The sequence below is a fragment of the Nyctibius grandis genome, chromosome 24 (assembly GCF_013368605.1).
Source record: "Nyctibius grandis isolate bNycGra1 chromosome 24, bNycGra1.pri, whole genome shotgun sequence".
In the NCBI taxonomy this organism is placed as follows: domain Eukaryota; kingdom Metazoa; phylum Chordata; class Aves; order Nyctibiiformes; family Nyctibiidae; genus Nyctibius; species Nyctibius grandis.
This window is the reverse complement of record NC_090681.1, coordinates 964,204-973,282: the sequence shown is the minus strand read 5'-3', so window position 1 is coordinate 973,282 and position 9,079 is coordinate 964,204. Positions and strand designations below refer to the sequence as shown.

The 9,079-nt window shown below is 70.7% G+C and overlaps 1 protein-coding gene across 1 annotated transcript; it reads right to left on the bottom strand.

The window, feature by feature from the left end:
- Positions 1-5,801: 5,801 nt before the first annotated feature.
- On the bottom strand, positions 5,802-8,505 carry EVA1B (eva-1 homolog B). Its single transcript, XM_068418000.1, has 3 exons — positions 8,423-8,505; positions 6,708-6,810; positions 5,802-6,624 (listed from the first exon to the last, which is right to left on the bottom strand). The coding sequence occupies exons 2-3, from the start codon at positions 6,772-6,774 to the stop codon at positions 6,215-6,217; spliced, it is 477 nt and encodes a 158-aa protein (XP_068274101.1). The 5' UTR covers positions 6,775-6,810; positions 8,423-8,505; the 3' UTR covers positions 5,802-6,214.
- Between the last annotated feature and the right edge of the window lie 574 nt (positions 8,506-9,079).

Sequence of the window (9,079 nt, the reverse complement as noted above, 5' to 3'; positions counted from 1 at the left end):
GTAGTAGGTGTAACTCCGCTTTGTTTTGTGTCCTGAACTCCTCCTGCAGCCAGCCACTTGCCTTCTGAATCATTGGTGAGGCCAGCAGAACCCCACGCCCGTGGCCAGCACCCGCTGCGGAGCTGCGGAAGAGCTGCTGGGCAGCGAGGCTTCAAACACGCTGGTGCTGGAGGAGAGGCTGGACCCCGCAGTGGTGGTGCACGGGGCAGCTCAGCCTGGTGCCTGTGGGGCTGCCCCCGCTGTTAAAAAGCAGCGGTCAGGAGCAGTTGCTCTCCCGGCACGATGCACGAGGGGTTCCCGTTGTGTACGGCTCTGCCTGGCAAACAGAAGCTGCCCTGGCAGGAGCAGAGCCCCCCACTGCCCAGAGCTCGCTGGGGTTGTGTTATTGCCGGTGGGAGAACCGGGCAGCACCGGGGTCTTTGTTTTACTACTAGCCTGACTGCTCTCCACCTTAGTTGCTAAAAGTAGCTAACTGCTGTTTTTTTTAAGTGGTTAATAGACCTTTTAGCCCCTTTCTTAGCAGCAGTTGCATGGGGGAAGGGGTGACAGCCCTAGGCCGCCCTCCCCAGCCCTTGTGTCACTGGGGAACAGGAAGGCCAGCTCCATCCACGCTCTAAAACCAAACTCCTCTGAACGCCAGCGCTGGGCAAGCGCAGACGAGTGAGCTGGGCCAGGCAGTAAACACTTTTCCCTTGCTGCCCCCTCCAAAGGTCACTCCTCGCTGTCTGACACCTCCGCGGTGGGTTTAGGGGTCTCTGTGTGCGGCAGAGGTGTCCCGGCCTGGCGTTGGTTGGTGGTGTTGGCTAACAGCAGTTGAGACAGTCGTGTGGGTTAACGGTTTGGGTTTCCCTTCACGCTTGAGTTTGAGCCCTTGAATTTGAGCCCTTAAGCCGACCTGAGACAGCAGCCCCCCGGTGTTCCCGGTTCCTCAGCCTCCAGGGCCGAGCCCAGCTTCCCGTGCCGCAGCAGCCACCTGCACGGTGCGGCTCCTCGGGCCTCTCCCTGCTCCACGGCTCGGTATTGCCACATCAAATGCGTTTGATCTAAAGGAATATTCGTGCTGTCAGCCCGGACTGAGTGCTGGCCAGGACCAGACAAGGAGCCCTTGGGCCACTAATGGCCCTTCTGGCTGCTGCACCCTGCAGAGGGACAGCACCGCCATGGCCATGCTGGCACTGTGTGCTCGCGGTTTGTGGTTTTGGCCCCTCTGTGGTTTAGGTTTCACTTCCCCTCTGCTCCGTAGGTCACACAGTGAGAGGCGGGCGGCTTTGAGCTGCCTCCCAGGGCCAGGCGCGGCTCCTGCCTCGGTGCTCGGCTGCTGCCCGCGTGTGCAGCTCGGGTAGGGACGGTCTGTGTGGACGGTGCCAAGAGCTCAGCCAGGGCTTGGGGCTCCACTGCGGCACGGAACCCCCTCCTCGTCCTCGCAGGCGCCCGCCCCGACGGCGAGGCCGAGACGCCGCACTGAAGCAGATGCCGAAGCCTTTCCCAGTGCTGGAGGAGAAGGTGGGTGGGGGGCTCCGTGCTGGGGGCAGTTTGGGACTCAGGGACACGGGGCTCCGCAAGCCTGTCTGGGAGCCAGGACCCTCGTGCCCCAGAGGGTCGCCTCTTCCGCAGGCAGAGCCATGGCCGGTGGCACAGCGCCCAGCACCCGTCCTGCCACCAGAGCCGGGTGAGTCCCCTCGTCCCCATGCTGTGGGCCGGGGCCCTGCCCTGGGGGTGCACAGCCTGGGCTCGGGGTGCTGGGGGGTCCTGGGGAGGAGCCAGACCCCACGAGCCCCGTCCTGCCCTTCCCGTGCAGAGCAGGAGCCGCAGCTCTGCCGGGCCCTGTTCGACTACGCCCCGGCGCTGCCCGACGAGCTGCTGCTGCGGCGGGGAGATGTCGTCCGGGTGCTCAGCAAGGTGAGGGGGCACGGGGACAGGGGCGGCCCCGAGGCTGGTCCCGGCGCTGACGCTGGCCCTGCCCGCAGGAGACAGAGGCCGAGGGCTGGTGGGACGGGCAGTGCGGGCACCGCAGAGGGCTCTTCCCCAACAACTTCGTGGAGCTCCTGCCGGTGCCGGTGCCCATGGTGAGTGGAGGCCGCAGCGGAGCCACCCTGTCCGTGCTGCCCCGGGGCTCGTGTGGCCAGACCCTGCGCCCCGGTGGGCTCCACAGGGCCAAAGCCCCGTGTCTGTGGGGCTGTGCCGAGGCAGCCGGCCCTGCCAGGTGCGTGCTGGTGTCCCGTCCTCAGCCAGCCCCGCTCTCCCGTAGCTGAAGCCAGCGATGCCATCTCAGGATGGGGAGTCCGGTGAGTCTGGCCACGGTGACTGTCCGGCCCCGGGAGCCTCGGTGTCCCGCCAGGATGGCTGGGTGCGAGGTGGGTTGGGGCAGCCAGGGGCCCGGCTGTGCCGGGGCGCAGGAGGAGCTCTGTGGGGCGCAGGGATGCGGCGTGGACCGGCACCGAGGTGCTCTCTGCTTCGACTTCCTTCCCAGCGCGGAGCCGATTTCCTCCGGCGTCACGTGCGCGGTGTGGGGCCGTGGCAGCCGGGGGAGCCTGGCACGGCACCGCACCCCACGGCCTCGGGGGCAGCCCCGCGCCCGCAGGTAGGATGGAGCGGCCGCGGCTCCGGGGGTCCCGTGCCCAAGGACCATCCCCGTGGCAGCACCTGCATGGGGCCACGCTGTGCCCGGTGCCTCTGCCCCGGGAGCCGGGGGAGCTGCCGAGGAGGGGCAGGGGCTGGCGGGACACCGGGCAGCTCTGGGCACCATCAGCCCTGCGCTGCTGGGAGTGATGGAGACCCGGGGCCTACAGAGCATCTCCCCATGCCCTTGGGGCCAGGTGCCCTCATCCCCGTCCTCGTGGCCCTCGTGGCTGCAACTGGCTCTTCGGGTGGACAAAACCCGCAGGCATTTTTGGTGCCCGCGAGGCCACCACAGCGAGGGCCATGCTGGTGGCGGCAGGGACCAAGCAGCATCAGGGCTGCTGGCCCGCCATGAGGTCAGGGTGGCCCGCCACAGGGTCAGGGTGGTCCATGGGCACATGCCTGTGACCTGATGTCCCATACCCCGCTCTGCCGGGGGGGCCCGTCCCGGTGCGACCCCGGGGCTCAGTGGCAGAGGGATGCTGCTGCGCCATAGGCGGTGGCGGGACCGCATCCTGCCCGGGCCGCGGTGCTGGCGCGCTGGGGGAGGTTTGCAGCCGCCTGCTCTGCCGCGCACAGAGGAAGCACCGACCGCAGCGGGGCCGGGTGCGGGGCTGGCGGGAGGGGCGGCTGCCCCCAAACCAGCAGCCAGGGCCCTGGGCAGAGCCGCCGTGGGGCTGGTTGGGTCCTGCTGAGCATCGCTGCCGGCCCTGTGGGGAGGGGGCTGTCCTGCCCGGCCGAAGGGTCCCTGGGAGAGGGGCCACGAGGAGGGTCCTTCCCCAGCGCCTGACAAGCCCCTTTGCTCCCTGGCAGCCAGTCAGACAGCGAAGGACGAGGAGGGGGAGCACCCAGGTGAGTCCTGGGGAGGGCAGGAGGGAGGGATGGGGACTGGGGACGGGGATGGTGACAGGGATGTGCCCAGGACAAGCCCCCCGTGCCTGGGGCAGGTCCCCGGTGCCGGGGCATGGCCACGGCCGTGGCTCTGGGGCAGGAAGCGCTTCCTGCCCCGCTCTGCCCCGCTGTGCCGCCCCCAGCCCCACTCCTGCCCCCTCCCCAGCCCCAGCCCCGGTGAGGATGGAGCCGGCCAAGCTCCCCACCAGCAAGAGGATGGCTCCCGCTCCCCCCGTCCCCGCCAAGGCCAAACTGGCCCCCACGCTGGCGAGCAAGTAAGCCGTGCCGGGGCGTCTGGGGCCACTGCGGTGCCCCAGGGCCGTGCCAGTGTCCGTGCTCGGTCCCCGCAGTGGGGCTGGCGTCTCCCCACTCCCAGCAGGGCTGAGCATGGCCCAGCTCTGCCGCTTCACCCCTCTGCTGTCCCCAGGCCCGGCGGCCCCCAGCCCTGCGCCTTGGCCGACGTGGAGCGGGGCAGAGCTGGCGACCCAGGTAGGCGCCGTGTGCCGGCACCGGGGCAGGGCCGTGGCGGGGCCGTGCCCTGCCCCTACTCTCTCTTTGACAGATGCTGACGGCTTCAGCGCGGTGCCGGTCACCACGGCCAAGCTGAGCCACCCCACGGCCACGCGGCCCCGGGTGCCAGGCCAGCGGCCGCCCAGCCTCGCCCCGGGGAGTGCAGGGGGTCCCTACGAGGGAGAGCAGCCCTGGGGGCCGCCCCGCGCCGGGCTCTGCGCCCCTCTCGCGGGCACGGGGCAGGCGTCCGGCCCGCCATGGAGCACGGAGGGGCCGGCGGCACCGCGGCCGGAGGAGAGGCTGGCCCTGGAGGACCTGAAGGCCGAGGTCCGGTCCCTGCACATCCTCGTGGACCTGATGCGAGTCCAGCACCTGTGAGTGGGGACGGGGTGGTGGTGGGGGGGCGTCCCCAGTGGGTCTGGCCACGGCTGAGCCATCCCCGTCGCGTTGCAGGCGGGACCTGGAGGAGCTGCGGGTGGAGGTGAGCCAGGAGCGGGCCAAGTGCCAGGCGCTGCAGGTGAGTCCGGGCAGGGGCTGCCCTGTGCCAGGGTCCCCGCCACACCCTGATGCTCACAGCCTCTCCCCGCAGGTGGAGATCGAGCGGGTGAGGAAGGTGCTGCCCTGCTAGAGCGGCCGGGGGGCTGCGGTGCCCACCCCTCTGCGGTCCAGGGGGCGTGGGGCAGGTGGGTGGCACGCGGTGCTGCTGGTGCTGTGCCCAGTGCCCCACAGCCCCGCTGCCCCCAGCCCCAAACCTGTGTCTGCACTGATCTGGGCACCAACGCCCACCCTGCACCTGGGCACTGCTCCCCGCGCTGCCAGGGGGCCCCGAGGCCGCAGAACAGCCCCCCGGGGGTACAGAGAGCGTTTAAATAAACTATTTTGGGTACGGAGCGCTGCTGGGCTGCCTGGGGGCTCTGCGGGGGCGGGCAGGGCCGGGCTGGTCCCGCTGGGGCACAGGGGGTCCCGTCACGCACAAGGGGTCACGCCAGGGCTGGCTCAGTGCGGTGCCAGGGCTGCCCAGGGCAGGAGCCTGCGGTGCTCAGCCCCAGGTGCCAGGAGAGAACGTGCCAGCGGTCACGGGCAGGGCTGCAGATGCTGCCAGCTGGTCCCAGGGGGGCCAAGTGCCCCCCCGCCACCCTCTGTGCCTCTTCCCACGCCGGGGTGCAGAGCCAAGGTCTGCAGCAGGGCTGGGGCAGCACTGCCTCCCGCTCCTCCTCTTCCTACAGCCCCCGCATCGGTTCCCAGCCCAGCCCCGGCGCATCCTGGCCTCCAGCCACTGGCGTGGGGCCAGGAGAACATCTGGAAAACATCTGGATCCTGCTGGTGCGGAGGACTGGCCTGGGAAGGAGCTATTTTTATAAAGCTGCTGGGGAGGGGGCAGGGGGGGCCCCTGCTCCCTGCGGGGCCGGGCCGGTGCTGGGACCCCACGGCCGCATCCTGCCCACGTTCCCAGCACCGGCCCAGCCCCGCCGGGAGCAGCCCACGTCCCCGGGGAGCACCCGCCATCCCAAGACCCAGAGGGGAAACATCCGCCCCAGCCCCACCGGGAGGGCGCTGGGTCAGGGCCGGGCGGTGCCGGAAAGGACCCGGCTAATTTTAGTGGGGCCTGATTCAGGGAACAGGCCTGGGGAGACGGCTGGGGCCGGACCCTCCCCCCCCCCCCCCCCCCCCCCCCAGCACTGCTTGTGCCAGTGCTGCAGCCCCCCGCAGCCTTGGCTGCCCTGGCATGCAGGGCCCCCCCCTTGGCACACAGCCTCCACCCCACCACACTGGGCTCCGGATGGTCTCTAACAGCACCATGTTTCTGGGGCAGGACCCCACAGCTTACGTGGACACACGGCCCGACCGCGACATGCGGGGATTGGCATCCCGATGGGGCCAGCGCCCGCAGCCGAGCCCCGCAAGCTCTGTCCTGTCCTTGTCCTTGTCCCCGCAGTGTCACAGGGCTGGTGCCAGCAGTCGTACCAACAGCTCAAAGTGCATCGTGTCCTGCCGGGGTGAGTCTGGCCCCGGGGTTGCCCGTGGCACCGGGATCCAGCTGGCAGCAGCACAGAGATGCTCCAGGGCAGCCCCCTGTGTCCCTCTCCTGGCCCCAGACCGTGTCCCAGGCAGTTCTCAGAGGTGGCACGTTGTCAGCTGAGCTCTGGGGGGGCAGCCGGGCTCGGTGCCAGGGCAGCTGCCCCTGTGCCGGGGCTCAGTAGTAGTGGACCCTGCCCAGGGTGCCGGTGCCGGTGCCCAGGATGTCGGGCTGCCCGTTGCGCCAGATCTCGCGGATGATGCGCTCGCGCTCCTCCAGCCGCTGCGCCCGCTCCAGCTCCTCCGCCGAGGCGAAGACATTGACGGCCAGTGCCCCATCCCCGGGGCCGTGGCTCTCCAGCGGGATCTCGGTCACTGGCAGCAGCGACTCGGATGCCACACGGTCAACAGTGTCCTCCTCTTCCTCATCCTCGTCCTCCTCCTCGTCGTCCTCGCTGAGGTCCCGCGGGCGGCGCGGGGGGCGCGCGGCGGGCCGGCAGGAGAGGCGCAGCACCAGCAGGCACAGGGTCAGCACCAGCCCGAAGCAGACGCCCAGCACGAAGTAGAGCCCGAAGCTCTCGGGGTTGGCTGCAGGGAGAGCAGAGGGGATGAGGGACGGGCTGTGGGCCTGGGGGGCCCGGGATCGCCGGGACGTGTCCCAGCGGGCTCACCTCGGATGTGTGCGTACGCGGCCATGCTGTTGCTCAGCAGCTCCATGTCCCGCCTGCGGCTCTCCATTCTGCGCCCGCTCAGTGTCCCTGGGGATGGCACATGCTGTGGGACATGGGGGCTAGTGAGGGACTGCTGGAGGCTGGAGCCCCCCCTTCTCCTCTGGGGCCATCCCTGCCTGCAGCCATGCCCCGAGAGGAGCAGGGACCAGTGCTGGTCTGGGCTGCTCCGGCCAGGGCCAAGCCTCACCAGGCGCCGAACGGGCCCCATCCTGCTCCCGCTGCCCCTCCTGCGGGACCGGGACGGCTACGGCTCCTCCAGGACACCGCGGCGGGGGGGTCTGCGGTGCCGGGCCAGGCTGGCCATCCCACACCCAGCCATGGGCGCAGGACACGGGGCTGGGCCATGGGGCTGGGTCCCAGCACACCCCGCAAGCTCACCCACGCTGGCAGGGCCACGTGGGAGCTGGTGCTGCCAGGGCACACATGCCCGCACCACGCAGTCCCCACGCAGCCCCTGAAGCAGCGTCTCCCACTCCCAGCCCAGCCCCAGTCCTGGCTGTTGGCCGTGGGGCCCCACAGCACAGGGACAAGGACCGGGACATGGTGCAATGGCCACGGGGTCAGCAGGGAACAGTGCTGAGCTGAGGTTGACCCTGCCCCGGTGCCCCCGTGTCCCCAGGGCAGGATGGGCAGGAGCTGGGCCCCCCCCCACCAAGAGGAATCTGCCCTGGGAGCTGGAGGGGGATATAGGTGCCCTGTGCCATCTCCTCCATGATGGGGAGCACCCACCTCCTCCTGCCCAGGGACCCGGGTGGCCCCAAGCAGCTGAGCACCAGCCCTGGCAGCCCCTTGCAGCCCCCACGATGCCAGGGTGGGACCGGGCCCCCCTCAGCTGTGGGGTGCCGTGGCCCCAGGGTGTGGGGCTGGGCAGGGCTGTGGGCCGGGCGGGAGGCGACCAGCGCCCGGCCCTGGCAGGGGACGAGCTCATTCGAGCTCATTTCCCAGAAACGGCTCCAGGGAGGAATGGGGAAAGAAATGCAGAAAATGTGACACATCAGCAGAACCGTCCCGGACAGTCCAGTGCTGCGGGGCCACGGCACGTCCTGGCTGGGCAGCCCCTCACAGCGGGACACCCAAAACATGCCAGCAGTGCCCCAGGAGGGTCCCGGTGTCCTCCCTGGGGGAGCAGCCCCACGCCAGCCCCTGCCCCTGCAAGGGGTCCGGCTGGGAGCTGCACAGCCGCGCTGGGGGGGCTGGAGGGGCAGAGCCCCATCATGGGGCTCCAGGAACCCTCCCCGAGCCCTGCTGGTGGCAGGGCTGCCAGCAAGGGCACCGCAGGGCTGGTCCCAGGGCCTGCGGGCACAGCCCCGGAGCGCTCAGCCCTGTGTCCCCAAGTGCCAAGCTCTGCGTCCCCAAGCACCCAGCCTTCCATCCCCAGCCGCTGTGTCCTTGAGCCCTGCGTCCCTGCCAAGCCCCCTGCCCTCCAACCCCGCGGTCCCAGGCACAGAGCCCCACGTCCCCAAGCCCCATGTCCCCCAACACAGTGCTGTAGCACCTCGAGCAGGGACAGGGTGGCTCCATGACACCCGCTGTGGCCATCGGGGCTGGGTGGACGCAGGGTGCTGGGGTCCCTCGGGATGCCCCGTCCACCCCGCGGTCCCCTGCGGCCCCGAGCCCCGTGCTGGTGCCCGGGGGCTGGCGGGGCCGGTACTCACCGGGCTGGCGGGTGGTCCCGGCGCGGGGCAGGAGGCGAGCGGTGGCAGGAGCCCACTGCACTTTGGCTGGAGAGAGGGAAGAGAGAGAAAGGTCTGTTCAGCATTAACGCCGCAGCAACAGGAAATAGTTTGGAGGCGGCTGGCGGTCAGCGCTCCTCGCCCGAGCCAATGGCAGCCCCGTCCCGACGTGAGCGGGGCGCGGGGCCGGGGCTCGTCCCGCTCCCCCGGGACGCTGCGCTCGGCCCTGCTGTGGAGCCGCCCGGGGTGGGGAGCGGGGTTGAGGGGGGCTCCGGGCCCCGTCCCGGCTGTGCCCAGCGCCCGCCGGGCAGGATCAGCCCCGGCCCTCCCTGGCTCCAGGCTGGGCTGGAGGTGCCGGACCCCGGCCGAGCTCCCCGGGCTCACGGGGCTGTGCCTCGGCTCGGCGAAGCCTCACGTGTCGCGCTGTGGGGCAGGGATGTGTGTGCGGGGGCTCCCGGGGCAGCCCCCAGCCCGGTGTGGGGCCGGAGCAGCCCCGGCCATGGGGCAGTGCCAGCCCTGCTGCAGCCCACCCGGCAGCTCGGCAGCGGGGCAGGGGCTCTGCCCACCCGGGACACGCTGGGGCTGGACCTCCAGGACATGGGGCTCTGCATCCCCGGTTGTCCCCAGCGGCCACTCCGG